At 46.5% G+C, this 22,500-nt stretch overlaps 1 protein-coding gene across 6 annotated transcripts in view; it reads right to left on the bottom strand.

Annotated features, from left to right (window-relative positions):
• Positions 1-21,222, bottom strand: part of arid1aa (AT-rich interaction domain 1Aa) — a 54,688-nt gene extending 33,466 nt beyond the window's left edge. For 3 of the 6 annotated variants that reach the window (XM_063199036.1, XM_063199039.1, XM_063199037.1), the window contains exons 1-4: positions 20,001-21,222; positions 6,333-6,524; positions 3,610-4,551; positions 464-601 (exon numbers count right to left, since the gene is read on the bottom strand). In XM_063199036.1, coding sequence (XP_063055106.1) covers positions 464-601; positions 3,610-4,551; positions 6,333-6,524; positions 20,001-20,906 — 2,178 coding nt within the window. In that variant the 5' untranslated portion in view covers positions 20,907-21,222. The remainder of the gene's footprint in view (positions 1-463; positions 602-3,609; positions 4,552-6,332; positions 6,525-20,000) is intronic. The other 3 variants (XM_063199040.1, XM_063199038.1, XM_063199041.1) reach the window with 3 other exon arrangements.
• Between the last annotated feature and the right edge of the window lie 1,278 nt (positions 21,223-22,500).

Below are 22,500 nucleotides of genomic sequence, written 5' to 3'. Positions count from 1 at the left end.
CACACGTCTGAAATGGTCTTTCTTCCTTGGGCCATGACCAATTACAGCAACCCAGAAAAGCTACAAAGGCTTTCATCAGAAGCGAAGCAAAACAACAAAAAAAGAAGCACTGTGCCAGCCAAATCAATATAATTATGATGGATACTCTTGTAAGGAATACCCCCCACCCCAACATCTGAGAAGAACAACCAACCATCCAGCAAACACAGCTTTGGCCAAGAGTTTATTTCATCGGCAAGAGAAGCGTATGGGAGAGCACGTTTGTGTGCTTGCGTACGTACGTGCATGTGTGAGTGTTGGGGAAACTGAGCAACGCATCAGAGCAGCGCGCACACATAAAATGCACAGAGAAGTGAGAGAAGGGGGTAAAGAAAAGAGAAAGATAGAAAGAGTGAGCTTGAGAGAGATAGACAGACAGCTAGAGAGTGGGATGTGTGAGGGAGGAAGTGTGAGGGTCACTCACAGGGAGGCTGGAGGGCCGCCCCTGCATGCCAGCAGCGTCCTCCGAGCCAGTGGCACTCTTGCTGCTGGAGGCCAGCGGCGGGTTGGACGCCGGAGCACTGGAGGACTGGGAGCTGAAGGACTCCTGGGACAGCTCCTGCTGTGAGGAGGAGCAGCAGCAATGGGGAGAAAGAGGATGAGGAGGATGAGGATGGGGATGAGAATGGGGATGAGGAGAAGGGAGGAGGAAGGAGTGGGGAGGAGGAGGAGTGGGGGAGGGGAAGGAGGAAGAGGAAGAGGAAGACAGAGAGGAAGAGGGCAGGAAGAGAGGAGGTGAGAAGGAGGAGGAGAGGGGGGGGTGGCAGGGGAGAAGGAGAGGGAGGGGGAGAAGTTAGAGAGGAAGAGATAGAGAGTGGGGGATGAGAAGGAGAGGAGGAGGAGGAGAGAATTCAGGAGGTGGAGGAGGAAGAGGAGGAGACAGAATGAGAAGGAGAAAGAGGACGAGGAGGAGCAGAGGATCAAGAGAGAAATGAGGAGGAGAAGAACAGAGCGAAAAGGTGGAAGAAGAGAGGAGGTGGAGAAAACCGAGGAGGAGTGGAAGTGTGGACAGTGAGAGGAAGAGGAGAAAGGGGGAGAAGGATGAGGAAAAAGGAGTCAAGAGATTGAAAGGGAGAAAAAGAGGTCAGAGCCATCAGAGAGCAAAAGAGGAGAGCAGAGAGCAGCGGGGAAGAGGAGGATGAGAAGGTGGAAGAGAAGATGATGGAGGGAGGAGGGAGGAGAAGAGGAGAAAAAAAAAGAAGAAGAGGAGGAGGGATGAGAGGAGGACCAGAGAAAGGAGAGCAGACGTGTGGATAAGAAATGGGATGAAGAGGAGAGAGAGAACAAGAGAAGAAGAGGTAGAAGAGGGGAGAGGGGTGTGACGGGGCAGGTGGAGAAGAGGGGAGGAGGTATAAGGAGAGGTGTCAGAACCTCCCAGAAGATATCAGAGCGACTTATCTAAAAAACACACGTGCACGGCACCAACTTTTTACGTTTAACCAACACAATTTGCATGGCGCTGACTCTGTAGAAAAGCTTTGACGGCAGAAAGACCATACACACATTCCTTCCACCTACACACACTCTCAGGTGTGTAGAGAAAGCTTCTGTCTATACAGTGCGTTGCTCTAACACCAAGGCGAAAGCATCGAATCGTCCGACACTGAAGACAACATATCAACGTCTTCTCACATATTCCTTTGCAGAAAATGACCTTAGAACATTTCCTTTGGGATCAACAACGTATCTCTGCGCTACTCCACTGCTGCTATGCAAACACCTCAATTCTTACCTTTCCACACAAACAATCGCCATCTGCAAAATAAGGTGTTACGCAACAACTCTCTCTGTCTCAGGTTGGTCTAAACCTCACCAAGAAACACACATGCCATACTCTTGAGACGCCATGTTTTCTTGTCTGTTGGGGAAACTCGAAATTGTGGCCATGTTCGTGATGCCGTCTACTCATGAACGGCGTGACGTTTTCCATGTGCGTTACGCCCATTTGTGGGGGAAAACAACCCATGCAAGTCAATTGGTGATTTTGGGGCTTAATAAACGAAAGATACGGACCTGTAGACTAGCGTTGTTCACGCGCAACATGCCGAAAACGTGCTGTGTTGCCGGCTCAATAATATAGCCAAACAGCCGTGGCTGAAGCATGGAATGTGTTCATTTAGGCTAGCCGATGTAGCATGTAAGTCAATGAGACATTCGGTTTGTTTTCACCCATAAAGGGGCGTAACGCAAATTTAAGAGCAAAGTACCCGGATGGCCGTTCATGAGTATTCCGCGCAAATCTGCACAGCGCAAATGCACAATCACGATGCAGACACCATGAACATGGCCTGAGAGGCGCACCCAACCCCCACTCCCCCACTCCAAAGCAAATCATTTCAAACCCTGTACCATAATCCGTCTGAGGGCCTAGGCTAGGCTCTCTGGGCCTTCCAACAGTCCCACCGTTTCCAGCGTCTCTGCCCTCAATCTGGGCTGTTGCAGTTTGACAAAGGTACAATTCCACAATCACTAACCAATCAAAATCAACAACCTGTGGCACAAGGTTGATGTAATGAAGCCTGATGCCAGAGACGTGTGTGTGTGTGTCTGTGTGTCTGTGTGTGTGTGTGTGTGTGTGTGTGTGTGTGTGTGTGTGTGTGTGTGTGTGTGTGTGTGTGTGTGTGTGTGTGTGTGTGTGTGAGTGATGCTGCGTCCAGACCAAGGGCGACCTACACTGCCCGGTAGCGGAGGAAGCTGAAAAGGTTTCGCCATGAATTCCCTTTATACAGTCTAGACGTGACATTGAGGTGTTTGATTTAGCTGATCACATAATGTCTCTAGCTTGCCAGCCTGGGACAGCCTGGGACATTCAGCGATATGAACATTCCAATTGGGTTTCGCCAAACCGCGTCATAGCTCTTTACCATAATATTACCTTGACTTTAATTGTCGAAATTCGCTATGGTCGCTCCGTGCGCTTCGCCCTTGGCGAATTCGCTCTGGTCGACCAGTTTGCTTACCCTCCATAGAGAAATAATGACCTCCATCGCTCAGTTAGCGTAGGTCGCTCTTGGTGTGAACATAGCATAAGAGGGTGTGTTGAGGGTTCGACCGCTTTGACAGATTTATTTTGTCTTGGATTTTTTTAGGCAGTGAGCGTTGAGCTTTCCACGGGCCAGAAATCCTAGAATGTCTGAAAAGAACTCCACTGCCTCCTGTAAATATTCCACTTTTCACCACTTTGAGTCCTTTTAGCCACTGCATCCAACAAAGAGATAAAAAATAACCTGGAAAATTCGATAGTCAAATCCACTCTCCAGCATAAATTACATCAGAAACTGTGAATTGAATCATTCTTGTACACACACACACACACACACACACACACACACACACACACACACACACACACACACACACACACACACACACACACACACACACACACACACACACACACACACACACACACACACACACACACCTCAGCCACCAAACTGAATTCATGTACTTCGATCGTTAAGCTTAACACCACCATTACTATTCAAATACACCAGCTGCACACATCTCCTGAGCATGCACACAAACAAAAACAATCACCTTAATAAAAAATAGAAATCTGAGTTTTACCTGAGGTGGAGGAGGAGGAAATCGCTGATAAGGCGACTGCTGCTGCTGCGGTGTTTGTTGCTGTTGCTGCTGCTGAGCGTTCTGCGAGTAAGGTCCGGACGGTCCAGACGGCCCGTGCCCCGGGGCCTGCTGCTGGGCAGAGGAGGCCGTGGAGGTCTGGGTGGGCGGCCCCTGAGAAGAGGGAGGCACGGTGCCCTGCTGCTGCTGTTGCTGCTGCTGCTGCGGAGGGTAGCTGGGCTGGGCCTGCGAGGCCGGAGGAGCCTGAGAGCTCGCCTGCGACTGCGGCGGGGCCTGGGGCTGGCTCTGGGGGGGCTGCTGCTGAGACGACTGCTGCTGTTGCTGGGCAGAGTAAGGGGACTGGCTGGCCTGGGGAGGACCTTGCTGCCCCGGGCTCGGGCCCGGCCCCTGCCCCTGTCCTGGTGGATGCTGAGGCTGCGGTTGCTGCTGCTGTGGTGCTTGAGGGTGTTGCTGGGGCCCTTGCTGGGGATGCTGTGGCCCTTGCTGGGGGTGCGGACCTTGCTGGGGGTGCGGACCTTGCTGGGGGTGCGGACCTTGCTGGGGGTGCTGGGGCCCTTGCTGGGGATGCTGGGGCCCTTGCTGGGGATGCTGGGGCCCCGGCTGCTGCGGGTGCTGGCCTTGAGAGTACGGCGGGCCCTGGGATTGGGGCGGACCCTGCGAGGGCCCGCCCATGGGGCCCTGGGCGTGGGGCGGCATGTGAGGCTGCCCAGGGTAGCCGGGGCCCCCGGGGCCATGAGCGGAGGGCGGCTGGCCGGGGTGGGGCGGCTGGCCGTAGGGGGTCTGGGCCCCGGGCTGGGAGCCGGGGGGCTGGCCGTAAGGGGAGGGCTGTGGGCCCGGGTGCGGGTGCTGGCCCTGCTGGGCGTAGTAGGGCTGCTGGCCCTGGCCTCCGTAGCCACCTGGTCCCTGCTGGCCGTAACCGGCCATCTGTGAAAGGAGACGATGAAACAGGTAAGCAGGTGAGACAGCGTGCAACAGGCATAGATAGCAGCATAGTGCATTTTATAAGCAGTTTATCCCGTGTTCATCTCTATGTATACTCCTAAATCAAGTTCATGTAAAATGTCATCTGTGGACAGACACAACAGGACTGGGAAGCAGGTGAGACAACAACACACAACAACACACAACAGACACAGCACATACCATAAGCTTAACACATTTAATCAGCAGTTTTTATCCTTTTAGCCAATGTCCTGTATTCTATTGAATGTATACTGCTACTATGTCAAGATTATGTCAAAGGCTAGGTGTGGAAGGAGACAACAAGACGCGCAAGAATGTGAAACAGCGTGCAACAAGCAAAGCATAGTGCCATTCATCAGCCGTTTACATAGCCTCTTTTTATTGACTGTATTGTCATCCCATTCAATGTAGACTGCTACTTGAGGTCATGTTTACGTACAAGGCCATCTGTAGACAGAGACGATACAATAGATTCGCAGGTAAGACACGATATATAACAGATAAGCGGCAAAGCTGCTGGAGCTCTCACCTCTTCGTCTGATGGAGATTACTGTGCTGTACTATGTTTACTACAAGAGCTTAAGTCTACATAAAGAAATTCCAGTGTTCAGGTGTCCAGTGAAGCACTCAACAGTTAAGGCGGCCACCTTGACAAACACCTACCACCTTAACGTCACACACCTACCACCTTGACCAAATCCCCTGAGATGATCTGAGATTTTGGGGGACGTAAATGCAACACTTTTGCTTTACAAGACGTTTGTTTAATTTCTTGGGGTTTCATACCACATTAAATAAGAAACTGGATACAACATAGCCTTTCCAGTGATGGGAGTCACGTGTCTGAATCGGACTGACCGCCCCCACCCATGTTGACTACCAAATGTCCTATGGGCAAGACTGAATTCCTTTACATGCATGTAGCAGGCAGCAGAGACGTGACACACGACACACAACAAATAGCGAAATCAGGTCTACTGAAGTTATTGGGCATTTCCACCTTCTAGTTTTCCGTTTCAGTTACTGACTAGACTTCAATGGATAGACTTTATCAGTGAAAAGAAGCGCTATGTGAAAATAGCGAAATTGTAGCTCCCATAGACTTCATTTTTGGTTTCATATTCAAAATACGGTATGACTCACAGCAGCAGGTAAGGCAGCGGAGCACTCAGGATGACAAACTTGACCTGCCACATTTGGCTGTTCTGACAATTATTCCTTTACTGACAATCAATACCTTTTCACGTTGACAATCAAACAACAATGCAAATGGCATTCCACCAGACTAGCCATCAAAAGAACCACACAGCTTGATGATTAAGCTTAGCCATAATCAAATTAATAATCAAAACCAGCACAATGACTGAACGATGGGGCAAACCAGAAGGGAAGAGCCGGTCAACAGATCTAAGTTACTTTGCGGGCAAACCCTCCAAAAAGCAAACGGTTTTTGAACTGACTAATGGACCAACATAGGTAAAGAATCCCATCACGTTTAAAAAGGAATACGCCTGCGGTGGCCGTGGCTCAGTGGGAGCCATACCCTAAGTCCGGGAATCCGGGTTCGGGACCGACCTCATTTCCCGATCCTTCTTCACCATCTCTCTCTCCCACTCATTTCCTGTCTCTCTCTCTCTATCCCATCCTAAATAAAATAATCATAATAAAAGCCAAAAAAAAACGTACAAGCCACACCATACAAACCACAACAAGTGCAACCTCTACAAAAGATAAGCACTGACCTGCTGTCCGTACTGCATGCGTCCCTGCAGGCCCATGGGGTAGCGCTGGGGCCCTGGGGGTCCGTAGCCCTGCCCAGGGTAGGGCCCACCCTGTTGGGGACCAGGAGGGCCCTGGTGGGGCTGCTGGGAGTAGGGGCCCGCGGGGCCGTACGGCTGCCCTCGCATCTTCAACTGATCCATGGAGCCTGGAGGCTGTGGAGCGGCAGAAGGAGAGAGAGAGAGAGGCAGGCAGAGAAAGGGTTAATCACTATTATGCAGTATGCACCATTATGAAACTGAAAATCACAATCTGTCATTGTGAAACACCACGCACGCACGCACACACACACAAACGTAGTAGTTATACAGACAAAACACCACGCTCGATTCTTGATTACTACACAAAACGCCCCATTTACACCCAACCACACACGAGAGCTGTCTCTGGTCAGACTGCAGGAAGCCAGCAAGGAAGTGTGAGAGGCGTACAGCATGACTGACATATCAAAGGCCCTGAGCTGGCACAGTGTGACTAGCACCTTCATGCACCCTCTCCCTCGCACTACATCCTCTACTGGTTGATGGACAGAGATGGCTGTGACATCAGGGACTGATGTGGCATGAGGAGGTCAGAGCAGAGGGGTGTGCGTGTGTGTGTGTGCGTGTGTGTGTGTGTGTGTGTGTGTACCTATTGCTGTCCATCAGCAGTATGAATGGATTTGAATAAACAGGTTTGTTTGAAAATCACTGATATAAATGCAGGGTTAAACCAAATATGTTCTACATGTCAAACTGTATTGTTGTTTTTCACTTAGCATGGTACTTGAACATTGAATCCAGAAGATATCAGTCTTGGAATAGGAGAAATTGCATTGCATTAACTTCACCCAGGCACTGAAAATCTCAAAACAACCCCAGTTACCTGGATGGCAACAGTAAGCTACAGCTCTGCATCCAAAAAAAATCCAAATCCAAAGAAACGGTTGAACTGAAAATGACAAGTGAGATAAAAGGTAGGAAAAAAAGGGAGAGAGGAGTTTGGCGAGAGAGTACACTAAATACTGCCGTCTCATCCCGGCATCACTGTCCAGATAAGCAGGAGAAGCAAGGCGCTCACAAGCCATAACTTCAAGAGGCCCAGGGTACAAAACAGACCCTTCAAAAACACTACACAGAAGGGAAGCTCTCTTGAGGCAAGATCTTTACACACACATAAACTGGGTCAAGGGTCTTGAGAAAATGAAGTCACGTTGGCCCATGAAGACAATTCTAACCATTTCCAAGGATGCTGCTATATAGGGGCTGTTACGGTAGTTCACCGATTCAGACTTGTTTGATTTGGCTTTAGTCTGGGTGGTCTTTTCCCAGTGTGGCCCTGTATAACTAGGTCATGAGGTGCATTCTACTCTGCCTTGGCATTGGCCAAATACAGCGATTTTTATAAAAATAAAAAAACAGAAAAATTCAGAACCCTTTATGCCAAAAGCGAGCATGTGGCTTGTTGCGAACAGCAATTAGGCTTAAGGCTCGCCGAAGCTCATCACTGAAGCAGTGTGTTATGGTCCTGCTTTTTCCACTATGGTGCACTTCCCACTTTTGGTTTAATACCGGTACACTCTGTTTCTAGTCACAAAGGACCTGTGGCACCATCCATGGGATATTGGTCAAGCACAGGATTCACAGAATGACCGACAACAATCTCCTGCACAAACTCCTTTCTGATGTCGTCCGAGTTCACTCCTCAAATTCTCTGGTCCAGATAGGGTGCCAATAACTGTTCTTGTAGTGTCTAACAAGGAGATACATGTGGGGAAAAATTACAGCATTTGAGGAGTGACTTATGCCGCGTGTCACACACACTTAAGTCCAGCGGCTGAGAAGAGGAATTGTACTACAGCAACCCAGAACAAGAGGTCACCCCTGAATACCTGGGGCACTCAGACAAGACAGAGATATTTCAGAGAGCAGACTGATAAGAAGAAAGGAAAAGTCAGTTAAGCTGACCAGAGAGAGCAAGAGAGCGAGAGATATAGAGCAAGAGAGAGAGAGCGAGCGAGATGGAGAGAGAGAGAGAGAGATGGAGAGAGAGAGAGAGAGAGAGAGAGAGAGAGAGAGAGAGAGAGAGAGAGAGAAAAAGAGAGAGAGAGAGAGAGAGAGAGAGAGAGAGAAAAAGAGAGAGAGAGAGAGAGATATATAAAGACAGAGAGAGAGATAAAGACAGAGAGAGAGATAAAGAGATAGAGGGAGGAGAAAGCTAGGGTATGCGTTTTTCCCACGCTCATTAACCTGTGCGTTACCTTACACAGCCCTGGTTAAGGAAGTGGAGCGCTACTATATATAACTCATCTGAAACAGAGGGCAGTCTGCCGAATATTTAACACATCCCAGCTGTGCTCCCGTTTGAGCCAGGGCCAAGCCAGCTTTTCCTGATTTTTTTCTGCTCCCTCCCTCTCTCTCTCTCTCTCTCTCTCTCTCATGTTTTTATTTTTTTAAAGGAGGCAATCTTGGCACTGAATGAATGACACCAGCCACAGAGGGAGAGGGAGGGATGGGGGGTGGAGGAGTGTGTGTGGGTGTGTGAGTGAGAGAGCGAGCGAGAGCGCGGAGTAAGAGAGAGAGAGAGCGAGGTCCCACGCCTGCTGGACAACGTTTCAGAGAGAGAGAGAGAGAGAGAGAGAGAGAGAGAGAGAGAGAGAGAGAGAGAGAGAGAGAGAGAGAGAGAGAGAAGGAAAGTGAGCGAGGGGAAAAAAATAAAAGGAAAAAAAATAAAAAGAGGGAAGTGTACAGTGCTCAGACTGAAGGTCTCCTCAAGCATACCGGCTTCAGATGAGTCTTTTCAAACAGGTTCCCAGTTCCCACAGAGAAAAAGAAAACACAGGAGCTCTCTAGCACGCATCTGCTACAACTATGCATGCCGTTACATGAATTACATGCACTTGCAGAGGCTTTTGTTATGGATGATACTATGCTAGAGATGGACTCTCCCTGGGTCTAAAAACACTAAGTCGCTCTGGATAGACGTGAGGTTACATCTTTCTAAGAAAACACAGAGCATTAAGCTTTTAAGAAATCATCCACAAAGAGATGAAATAGGACAGTTCGTAGCGGCAGTATGCATATCCCACCAGCCTTATGTCACGTTGAACAAGCAGCGCTCCAATGTTGCTCTTGTGCCGTTATACACTGTGCCTGGGCGGTGCCAAAGTAACTCACTCACGACAAAAGGGGATTTAACAGCGCAATTTTGATACACAAGAACCTAAAGTAGAAGCTAATAATCAACTTGTTCATGGCAGTTTCACTACCAAGTTATCCAAGAGTCCATAACTTGTGTTCCCTCATTCATTCAGAGGGTCTGGTCTTCCTTATCCAAAATAAATGCCCGAAGGCGTTGCCAAGATGACCGCCAAGTGAAATAACTTCGCTAGAGTAACTTTGGCCACATGGCTTGGTCGTGGATGAGGATGCAGGGAAGCACCGTTTAAGCTACATGCTCATCAATCCACATTCTTCCTATGGTTCTAACGTACACTACACACCCACATTTTAAATAAAAAAACTCAAATCTCAAGAGCCTGAATGCAGCGTCTATGTTGCTCCAGGCACCTAGGTCAATGCAGTGTATACGGAGCGTCACGGTAGGGACACATAGGAAACGAAGCGAGCGAAGCGAAGAGAGGCGAAATTCAACCGTCATCAGGTCGTCGCAGCGAATCAAATGGAATGGAACAGTTATGTTGTTGATTTGATTGGGCCGCGGCAGGCGAATTCGCTCCTCATTTGCATAACATTAAACTTTCTTTAATAATTTCGCTCCTGTTCGCTTGCCTTCGCCTCTCTCATAGGAGTGAATGGCGAAGTTGGCTTCGCTTGGCCAAATTCGCGTCATGTGTCCCTACCGTCAGGCTTAAACTGGAGAGCTTGATACTACTTGTGAGGAAATATAGCAGTCAGTCATTATGAAGCACAAACCTACAACTGTTCCTGAAAACAGCCCAAACACCACCAGAGCACAAATGCTGAGAACTCCCCTAGAGTGTGTTGATTTCTGCACAGTATCAACTAGGTTATTAAGCTTACTTCATTCAAATGCATTTGATCTTTCTAGAAAGGCACCAACTCAAGTCACCATGACAAAATTCTGCGCAACAGGTGAGACCCTACCCGTCTTCCCTAAAGGGCATGGTTGAATGGAGACTGAGGAACTAGGGCTGAGCAATATGACGATATATATCGCTATCGTGATATAAAAGTGTATATTCGTGACCTTTATTCTATATTGTTTATATCGTGATATTCAATTGTATACAACTGATAAAATGACATTTAATTACATTTCATGTTGTCACAATACACACTATAAGTTCATGTAACGGAAAAAATAACACTCAAAAGATTTTAAAGAAATGAAGAGCAAATAAAGAGAATAACTGAAAACGTATGTAATTGTGCTATATTGTGATATATATCGTTATCGTGATATAAAGTAATCCATATCGTGATCTAGTTTTTTTTCCATATCGCCCAGCCCTATGAGGAACTACAAAACAGACCCAGTTTAGTAAACTCTGGTGTGCCATGATTAAATCTGAACTGCATTGGGAATGTGTTCTATAACTTAAACCTAGCGGTCATGCTTATCGAACAGCAACCACATTCCAGTCGCTTGAATATGGGTAAGATGACTGGAAAAGGTAAGAATGGCCGTCATAGCCTCCCAGTGTGATGAGTTCAAATTCAAAGGTTTGTACATGTTTGTAGTGTGCATTGTGAAATCACAATGACCAATGGAATTGATTATCTGACTTTCCGCATGTTCACCAAAACCATTTACGATATAGAGAGAAGACATCTCAAAATAGACATGTCGAATTTATCGAGATTTTTTTGAGCTTTTAAATTCTGAGACTCTCAGAAGCAAAGACTCTTCCCTTGCGCTGCTCCTGCAACAGCACATGCTTTTACTCTGCCTGCGTGTGTGTGTTCCGTGTGTGATTCGGTAACCACCATAGCAAAATAATGGAGACGAGAGACTCAAGAGAAAGCTCCAAGCCTTCGACAGCTGACATTAAGTCAGTAGCTACTAGCTAGCTTGCTGGCTAGTAAACAAAGTGAAAAGTGCACTTCCAACGATGTTCTCAAAATATCCAGCCACCCTAGCCCCCCACAGGCAAGTAAACAGGAAAACAATGAACGCAAATCCTAAATTCTCCATTAAAGGAACAATTTTATCTAAAATGATGTCTACCAGCCACGTTTAAGATGTATGAAAGCTACGTCTTGTTGAAGTAGAAATAACTAGAGCGTTTACGTCAGACATAGGTAAAATCAAGTGATAGCCTGTGTAGGTACGTTAAGTCATACGAGGAAAAATGCCATGTCGGAGAAACTCATTTACAACAGAACTGTACCAAATTAGTTCCTTGGCGCATTTCTAATACAACATGCTTTTTCAACAGATAAGACCTCAGATAACTTGACCTACAGTTACTCAGTCAAAATGAACCCCAACCCACGCTGTCGGTGTTGTATACTGATGTGTGTGTGTGTGTGTGTGTGTGTGTGTGTGTGTGTGTACAGTAAGTCATGAGCTATTTTTAGAGCCTTGTTATTTGGACCACAGTCCATGGAAAGAGTCCAGTGAAGGGTAGTAAACGCACGCATGCACATGCTCGCACATGCACGCACATGCACGGACGCACACACGAGCAGTGCACACAGGCACCTTGATTCCCTCCCCTAGTGTGTCTAGTGAGGGCTCTACAGATGGCTGCTTATGTAGGTAATGTTCCACTTTCCACTTTCTCCACTGTAGTCAAGGGGGGAGGCTATGGAGCAGGAGGAGGAGGAGGCCCTCAGATACACTCTGGAGACCCACTCAGTTTCCATTACTTACTACTAGCCACACTGCACTGCACTGCACTGCACTCCGACCGACGTGGACCTGAACGGAACATTACGTGGAAAAACGACCTACAGAGGCGCCCTTTAACATGCTTCCATACCATGCCATCCAAATGAAGCAAACGTGGCTGGACTTTAACAAATGAAAAAAAAAAAAATCAAGCTCCGGCCTAGCGTTATAAATTGCAAATAAATATCATGGCAAAAAGGCCAAGAACATGCAAGCTTAGGCTCAAGCCCAGGTGGATATATTAGCAATACGCTGCCTTCAAGTCTATGGATGCATGCATGCATGCCTGTAATCTGGGCTCTGAATGCAAACAGCATACGCCATGTGGGAGAGAGAAATACAACTGTGACGGCTAAGTGGGTGCAGGATGGAAATGGGAAAGAAAGGATGAAGGAAAAGAGAGAAAATACGAGTGTGTGTGTGTGACTGAGAGCGAGAGACAGAGAGAGAGAGAGAGAGCGAGAAAGAGAGAGCGAGAGAGAGCGAGAGACAGAGAGAGAAGAAAGGGAGAACAAGCGAGCAAGAGAGAGACAGAGAGAGAGAGACAGAGAGAGAGAGAGAGAGAGAGAGAGAGAGAGAGAGGGAGAAAGAGAGGGAGAAAGAGAGGGAGAGAAGGGGGGGAGATGGGGACAACAGAAAGAAGTCAAATCCCCTTTTGTTATTTTCTTTGGAATGTGTGCATAGTGGCTGCGAGGGGAGGGTGGGGCGTGTGTGTGTGTGTGTGTGTGTGTGTGTGTGTGTGTGTGTGTGTGTGTGTGTGTGTGTGTGTGTGTGTGTGTGTGTGTGTGTGTGTGTGTGTGCGTGCGCGCGGGAACGAGCCTTTCGTGACATTTGGCAAGTTGAACATAATGAAATGAAATAAATAAGGGCAGGCACATGGCTAATCAGCATAAGATAAAGTGAAGGATCTGTTGGCAGGGGAGATGCCGCTGGACTAGCCCTCTGATTGGCTAACAGGGCGGCTGGGGACGTGGAGGAGGGATGGAGGAGAGGGAGGGGGAGAGAGAGAGAGATAGAGGGAGGGAGACAGAGAGGAGGGTTAGCCTAGTAGTAGCAGCAGAACTGATGAAGTGAGCTACTGCTCTCGGTTCATCAGACAAATGCAGACACACACACACACACACACACACACACACACACACACACACACACACACACACACACACACACACACACACCTTGCGTGTAAGTGAGCAGTCTACACACACTGTACACACACACACACAGTGAGTCAACCCATCTATCCAACACACACACACACACACACACACACACACACACACACACACACACAGTGTGTAAGTGAGCCGTCTACACACACTGTATACACACACCGTCACAACACGTGTGTGTACACTAGTCAACTCATCTAGTTCACACTTGCATGTAATGCATTTGAAATCACAACAATGGCAGGCAGCATTACGTCTTCCACACGTCCTCCTGATGCAAATGCCTTTTAAAATATTCATCAACCAACAACATTCATCGAGTAACTACTGCCAGCCGCCTTGCTGTACTACTACTACACATGCACACACAACAGTCATGCGTCCAACACAAAATTTCATTATCCATGCCGATTCACTATTGCACGTACACACACCATTCACCAGCTGCTCAATTCACCAACAACAGGCCTAAGTCTACACACATACACAGTCATTCTTGCACAGACACATGTACACACATTCGCAGCACAACACTGCATCTCATTCACAACGTACACAACCCAGACTAATGAAGCACTGAACCCTAAGCAATGACGTAGCCTACACGAGCTGACTTAAGGTGCCATGTAGACATAGTTTATTGCAGCATATACCGGTCGTTTATTCAGAATAAGTTTAAGTGCACAGCACAACACATCAGTCAGAAGAAAGCACACATCGTAGCCACTACTAGGCCAAGCCACTGAGGGGGCCTCCGACTGAGGAACTCACTTGTAACAACAGAGGAATTGTATTGCACTATGCCACTGAGGCGCAAAACTTCAAAGATCAATCCATACACAACACACAGGATACACAGACAATGCATTGGATACACAGTAAGTCTTACACACTAGAGTGCAAACTAATGAAACTACTGCGATCACACTACTACACCAAGGCAAAAGCTGAAACCCCTGCAAGCATTTTGCTTTCTTTTTCAAATAGGCTAGTAGTAAGCTTACATCAGTGCAGTTACTTTGGCATCACTAGAAATGTCTCATTTTAGCCGTCATGCACTTTGTGTAGTAGCAGGGGCAGTGCCGCTAGTTAAAACTTGCACAAGTCGCACAATTTAACACAGACAACACATCCCCCAAGATCACCTCCAGTACTGCCAGATGATGCCACGGTTTCTAACCGCAGTACTGTCAGAGGAACCAGCAGCACCTTCTGTGTTCCACAAAGAACCTTCCAGTTTGGAACGGTCCGCTGACCCCGTTTCCCTTAACTTTATGAATGGCTCTTTTTTTCCTGCAATTGTAAAACAGCTGCGCTGAAGGCAGCCTGACAGAAGAGCAGGTTCTAAGGTGTGTGTGTGTGTGTGTGTGTGTGTGTGTGTGTGTGTGTGTGTGTGTGTGTGTGACGGGGACTCGTCCTCCAAGGACAGGTCTGTGCCGTCAAGCACCATCTGGTCTCCCGGTGGACCAGGCCCGCCACCTCCAGCCAGAAAACCTGATCCCAACTTGGAGAGCACTGACACCCTGCACGCACGTACACACACGTACACACACACACACGCACGCGCGCACGCACGCACACACACACTTTCTCCTCTCTCCATTCACGCTCTCTCTCACACACACACAAACACTAGCCCACGGTGGCACACAGGGACCAGGCAGACAAGGGAGCTTGACTTGGCTTTGATCTCAGGCCTGAGCTGGGCTAAAGGGGATCCCAAGCCTGAGGCGACCCAGGCCCACCAGGCCAAGCGGGAGACTTGATTAATTAGATAGTTGGGGGGGGGCGCTTAACAATAACCAAATTAAATTGAAAATTGAGTTTCTATCTGAAACTTGAAGCGCTCCGAGCCTCGGTCTCCGCCAGGTTGCCTTGTAGAAGAGTCAGACTTCCATAGCCACTGCACTACTTTCACACTTTTTCAATGCCACTTCAGCATCCCATCACTCGACCAATTATAGCTAGCCTGGGCTATTTCATGGTTATCTTTTTCATCCAATGGCAGGGCTTGCACACACTACACACTGTCCAGTGGCCAAGATGCCCAAAATGAACAATATTGGTCCTCAGTCACCAACCCCCAAGTCCCTGCAAATGTGTTGTCAGGTAACTTCCGATTAACAACATAGCGATGATTTAACAGTTACAGTACTTTACCAAACACTTAACTTCCAACAAGATATTGGCATCAATAACAAATTCTGCAAAAATGTACACCAATTTCAAAATACCCACTCTTCTTGAATTCTGAGATTATATACTCAACCCCCAAATAATGTTAATGGGGATTTCTCGCTGACCTAAAAGCAATGGTATATAAATACCTTGAAATTTGTTAAAATAGTAAGTATGAGTAAGAGTAACTTTATTAATCCCCACGGGGGAAATTAAGGGTAACGGCAACTGCACAGGGCAGTGCCCCTTTACAATCACCAAAATGGGAGATATAGGCACAAAAGATTATGTAGCTTCGTGGTTGGTTGAAATAGTGTTGCGGTTTAAGTTGATGTGATTATGTCAACATACATGGAATGCTGGAGGAAGAGTGGGGGATGCCCAATGTTAAACTATGGCTAGGGCCCAATTTTAACTGTGGCTATACTTTGGGTCAACACTTCTGTGACGTTTGTACTGTATGTTTGCAATATACAGTATGCTGGTCCATGCTGCATCATGTTTTAGTGTTTATAGTTCTTGTAATGCTCTACATGTTGCTGCACATTGCTCTCCAAGAACAAAATATCTCCCCGGCTTGGAAGTCTAAATTCTAAGTCTAACTTTACCAGAATCGTGCAATCATTATGCCACGCAAGTGTGATGATGTGACCTGGACACACCCTCCATGAGATTTCAACAGCTGCTCAGTTCACACCATCTGAAAAAAGCAACAGCAGTCAGAGTGCCACCACACCACAGGGGGATAACAGAAGAACATCCAATACCTGTACAGGACAAACCCAATTCATGAATTCATCTACTGTCAAATATCCTAAATGAAGACAGAATATAGGCCTAACATATTGTATATTGATATGACACTTAAAAAAAAACATGTCGTCACGTGGCCCCCACACTATTGTTCCAATCACCTAAAATGCTCAAGCGCAACTAATTTGCATGACATGCCAACTTCCGGTAACTAAAGTTACGTTTAGTCTACTAGTAAAAATGAACCATTTTTTTTTCACTAAAAAATGAAACATAAATTGACTATCATTTATTTCTTCAGACAAATTATAACAAGCCTGAAATCAGACAGGCACTGAGCCTGAATGCTATCAGCCCTGCAGTCGTGCCATAAACTCTTCCCACCTGTGCACTGCAGAAGGAACATGACAATAAACAATGTAGGATAATCAATGAAATAATTAACAATCTCCACACACAAAATTCAAAACCTAATTGGGCTACTCTTACTATTCTGCTCGATATCCGTATTTGACATGTGTGTCTGTTACACAGTCAACCTACACTACCACTTATACACAAACACTAGGCAAATAACTTCAGCTTATTGTATCGCAACCTGCTGGTGACCACACTGCCAGTTAGTTACACTGTAATTACACCTGTGGAGTGGTGACCGGCAATGTGCAAAAAAAAGAACAATGCACTGAGCACAATGTGTGTTGTTGCCTCATGGCACAATCACACAGTTTTGTTCAGTGACGGTGCCTTTAATGTTTTGATCAGATTGCTGATTTTTGGGAAAATCAGATGTATGACAATGTTATGTGTACAACACGTCTGCGTCCAAGACGGCATCTAAGCAGCAAGTTGAACTTTGAGTGGGTGGTGGCATTTTTAACAGATATTAACACAAACCAGGCAGCCACACATAGCCTACACACTGTCACTCAAATATGATATTACAGATTCACACTCACCCTCTTCCAACACACACACACTTCTAATTTGGATTTAAATAGCTTGATTGGGCTGTGTGATGTAGGCTACATGCAACTTTGATCTCAATCAATGCGCTTAAACCAGTGTACAAAGTACACCATGTTCCCTGTTTTTAAAACTTCTGATTTGTACTCCCACCTTTGTTTCTTTTCAGTAATTCATGTCCCTTCACATTTATTAACTGCATCCTCAAGTCATCATCCAGCTGAACATTGTGTGATGAAGTTACTTCATGTAGAAAATATAGAAAACTTACACTTAATTTATCCATCCTGTCCAAAAGAACCTTGCAATCTTAATAGCATTCACAGTGGTATAAATTGGTCCACACGTGTAATGACTTGACTTCTTGCCAAACACCACACAACTGGACAACCAACCATGATGATGGATGTGCCATCTCTCTCTCTATGCCCAGAAGTTTGACATGGAACCACCAACCCTCCTCCACTGTAAGAACAAGATGAGTTTGGCAACCACTCTCTGGATTCAGAGATTATACCATCATACCACAGATTGTATACTTTCGCATTATAGGTGGCTTGAACTCCTGGTGCACTGTGGATGCTTTTGGTTCTAAGTTACGAAGCTGATGAAATAGTTGTAACAGCCCATATGCTTGCAGATGCTTCAGAAACTCAAGACTCATAAGAAGCTGCACACTGCAGGACTTGAGGAATAGGTGGGGTGCTGCCATTCCGGTATGGATTTGAAAAAGGTGAACACTTTAATGTGTGACATTTAGCTCAATTCTTAACCCTTTTTTCCAAGAATTTCTTCATAAACTGCATTAAGATGCCACCACATCCACAACAAGGAATACCGACAAAATCCTGAGACCAGTGGCCTCTCACAAACAATAGTAACTCCTTTTAACATCATCTTCAATAACGCCTCACCAAAACATATAAATTCACACTTTCTGAAAATGTTGCGGGCATGTGCAGCTGTAGATCAGAATAGGATCCTCGATATTTGATCAACTACAAATTGACACAGAACAAATGTACAATAACTAAAATCACAAATTAATTCAGTATACAAGTAAAAACAACAGGAGCCATGCGTCTGACTATATTGCAGAACATGCAAGGCGTTGCGAACACCTGAGCTGAAAAATGTTAGTGTTAATTTTTGACACATCTGAGGACAAAGTGAAAAAAAAACACATTGCAGAATTTACTGAAACAGTACACACACATCAGTCAAAGGAAAATGATGAAAATGATACTTGCAGACAGTTCAAGGGACATCAGCCTGTGCATGTAAATTGCAATGTTGACAACATCTTCAGAAGGAGGTGTGTGTGTGTGTGTGTGTGGGGGGGGGGGGGTCTTGCTGCAAATGCTGAATAAGAAAAGCAGAGTCTCAAAAATCTGTGTCACACCTTTGACATCAAAGCCAACCAAACATGCAGCATCTCTTGTGAGGTGTAGACGTAGCAACTCAACAAAATAATTTTGTATTTACACAGTATATTTTCAAAAACACACACCTGAAGAGATATGCATGCTGTAGAGAGGTTGTGTGGCAAATAATTGTCATGCACAAAATCATCTTATGAAATGCCATGCAATGTTTGGAATTAAGTCATTCGGTAAAACATTCCCTGGCAACATAACCGTGTCAGGGTAATTCATCAATCAACTGTCATTTAACCACGAGTGGCTAAATTAATTGAACTAATTTAAAAACAGGCCATAAAATGTATGGTCATCGTGAGCATAGTGAAGGGGGGGGGGGTAAAATCAGCAAGCCTTCATGTGTGTCAGGGGTATATAAACGCACTATAAAGAAATTGTTACTGCGTTACATCATATGCAATTATAAATGGCTAAGAGCACAGGATTGAGAGCCAATCAGATCACAGCTAGCATGTCAACCCAAGACCAACTGTCTCCTGGCTTTGACAGAAGGATTTTACCTCCACAATTCAAATCCCAGAGCAAACCAATCTGCACTTACTGAAATCACTTGCCTAATGTTTACAAGCAACATAACGCTTCGGCGCCAGCGAGCCCAAGTCGAAGAATCGTGTTATCCATGGTCTAAACTCTTTCTCGATAACAATAAGTCACTACGAGACAAGAAACGGCGACGTCTACACACATTTTGTAGACCTTTCACTAGTCAACCATGCAAATGTCTCGTGATCGAGACAGTTAGCAAGGAAAGCTAACAGGCTAAGGTTTTCAGGCCTTGCAAATGAGCATCCAGGTTAGCTTGTACTTTGAGGACCTTTCAAACATGTCTAAACTTTCTGCAAAACAAACCTTTAACTATATATTGAGATTCTCAGTTAATGAACAATAAAGTACACACGTTTCCCCACTTGAATTTGCTGTGGATAGCAATTTTGTTACATTTAAGCCGTCTTCGTTGAAAAACAAGTTGGCTAAATACGCCTTAACTGACGTTTTACATCATTATGAAGACTTTCATTCACTCAAAACACGTCGTTGTCAGACCTTTAACATAGAGTCAACATTTGGGGGACGGTGGTATCTGGGAGACGCGTTGTTCTCGTGAAATAAATACTGTTAAATGAGGTGGTGTATTAAAAAAACAGAGAGGCAGCCATTTTAGAGCGTCTTAGATAGACAATACCTTGGCCATTACGTTGTGGACTACATTAAGACTACACCGATGAAGAATAGTGCTGACAAAACTGGTCTGAAAATGAGAGGTTACCTGGTTTCTACCCAGTGGTTGCCCTGTACTTCCCGGGCTCATGGGTGGCGGGTGATGTGTCCTTTGTTGCCAACCCGGATGGCCCCCACCATACTGGCCGCTACTGCCCAAGTCTGTTGGTCCCTTGTTACCCCCTTCCTGGTTGTTATAATCACTTGGTGGATAGTTTGGGTAGCCCCTCGTTGAGCTTGAGGATGTTAGAAGTTGGTTGAGAGTTGGTGTGGCAGTAGGCTGCGGATTTCCCATATTATATCTCGGGTTATTGTATGATGCAGCCATAGCAGATCCTCCCGCTGTCTGTTGCTTGGCTGCCTGCCCCCCTGCCGCCTGAGCTTGAGCGTTTCGCGGGGAGTTCATTGCGTATCCTTGGCCGGGGTAGGGGGTTCTGTTAGGGAATGGGCTGTAGTTGTTGAACTGGTGATTGGGAAAGCTGTGATCATGAGAATTGGGCTGATATGGGTCCATCATGTTGCTCGACAGCGCGCCTGGCCCCGCTGCAGCTGCCATGCCAGGGCTTTGTTGTCCGCCATGTTGATGAAAAGGGGCCCGACCGTAGTGCGGACTGTAACCATATGAAGGTGGTGGAAAAGCGGATGCATGATGGTGTACCATCCCGGGATGATTATTCCCGTCGGGCCCCGCGGAATCATTCTGATTATTATTTACCCGAGACGGATTCCCGTTACCGTTCTTCATCTCCGACTCTCCTCCTCCCCCTGCATTTCCCACATCGGCCCCGTCCTGCAGTTCCCCCCGGCTCGGAGATCCACTCTCTAATCCCGCTTCCTTACTTTCATGCTGTTTGTCTCCCGGTACCGAATCCTCCTTTGGGTCTCGATCCGGTTTTTTGAGTTCTGAAGGCGGGCTGGTGTTGAGAGTGGTAGCGCTGGCGACCTGAGCGGCCATGATACCCCTCTCCCTCTCGGCGAGTCAGTCACAATCAAACGCTAAACATTGAATGTAAATACAATAGTTTACCACAATTTCTCCGTGTCCTGACTCATTCCTGCCCCTTCTACCGGACTGAATCCGGCATCCGGTCGGGTTCCGTGTTGAGGGCGCTTGGTCACGTAATTTCCAATCCCAGAAATGAATTTACCGACAAATTTGTGGGGGGTTCTATTACAGAACTAGACTACAGCCGAGGAATGGATCAGATCAGCACGAGGCTCAGCGAGATACAGCCATTTTACTGAGGTACACTAACACAGGCAAAACACGGACTGGAATTCCCTTAGACTACTGGACTGGATTTAGTGGGGGGGTTGACATTGCGTAACAATAACGTGGAAAATTGCTACTTTCTTTGGTGTATGGTGTGTGAGATATATTTATGTGGGGTATTGAATTCAAGGAAGATGCTTTAGCTTAACTGGAAGAATATGCATATTTAAATACTGAATTGTTCAATTAGTCTAGGCAGGCTTTAACTCTTGATGGCAATGTAAATCACAAAAGGGTTGCCTGTACTCTAAAATTTCACAGTGATGTCAAATACATTCTAGATTTGATGAGTTCAGTGTTTTATTTTATTTAATGAAGCTAATACTGTACTTTAAGTAGCTTTAATTTCCATCCATTATTCTCTTTCTTTTCATAATAATTGTGTGGCATAGAGAGAGCAATTGTGTGTGTATATATGTATGTGTGTGTGTGCATGTGCGTGTGTACGCATGTGTTGGTTTTGAGGGGTGCCAGCAGTAGAAAGATTGTAGAGTGAGAGGGAAAGCGTGGTACAGCAGCAGCAGCCGGAGAGTGGTATGGGAGAGTGAGAAGAGTGAAAGAAGAGGGAGGGCTAGTGGGCTGAGCCAGTATAAGCAGGAAGTGAAACGAAAAAAAAGAAGGGAGAGAGAGAGAGAGAGAGAGAGAGAGGGGAAAATCAGATAAACCACGAACGGCTACACAGCAGAATACATTATTCTCGCCCAAACAATCCACGTCTAACCCCCCACACACACCCCGTCTGATGGTTAGAAAAGCTACCCATGCCTAGAACAGAGCCGCACATGAAATATAGATATGGACATTTTGCAGCGTGCGAGAGAGTGACTGAATTATTTTACAACTGAGGAATAAGGCACCTTCAGTGGCCCCCCCACAGCTCTCTGTCTCCCCACCCCCTCTCTCTCCCCCTTTCCTCCCTCCCTCCTGCTCTCAGGCAGCAACCCTCTCCCTCTCGCTCCCGCTCCCTCCCTCCTAGCCTCTCTCAGGCAGCAGTCTCGCTGGTTGCAAAAGCAGCACAACTCTGGTTTCTGAGTGTGGGGGATGGGCAGGCAGGCAGGCAACACAGCAGAGCAGAGCAGCCTTAATGCAATGCAGAGCCCTCAGCTCAGTACAGAGCTACACCGGCCAGCCCAGACCTCGCTCCTTTCCCTCACAGCAGTCCTGTGTAGCATTAAACGTTTACTTCAAGGCCTGTGTAGAGGCCCAAGACATTAGACTAGTGGTTTTGATTACTAGTGAGTGTTTTTTTCTACACAAAGACGGATCTTTTTCTTGT

Source organism: Engraulis encrasicolus, chromosome 5 (genome assembly GCF_034702125.1).
Source record: "Engraulis encrasicolus isolate BLACKSEA-1 chromosome 5, IST_EnEncr_1.0, whole genome shotgun sequence".
Taxonomy (NCBI): Eukaryota; Metazoa; Chordata; class Actinopteri; order Clupeiformes; family Engraulidae; genus Engraulis; species Engraulis encrasicolus.
This window is presented reverse-complemented; position numbering and strand designations above follow the sequence as displayed.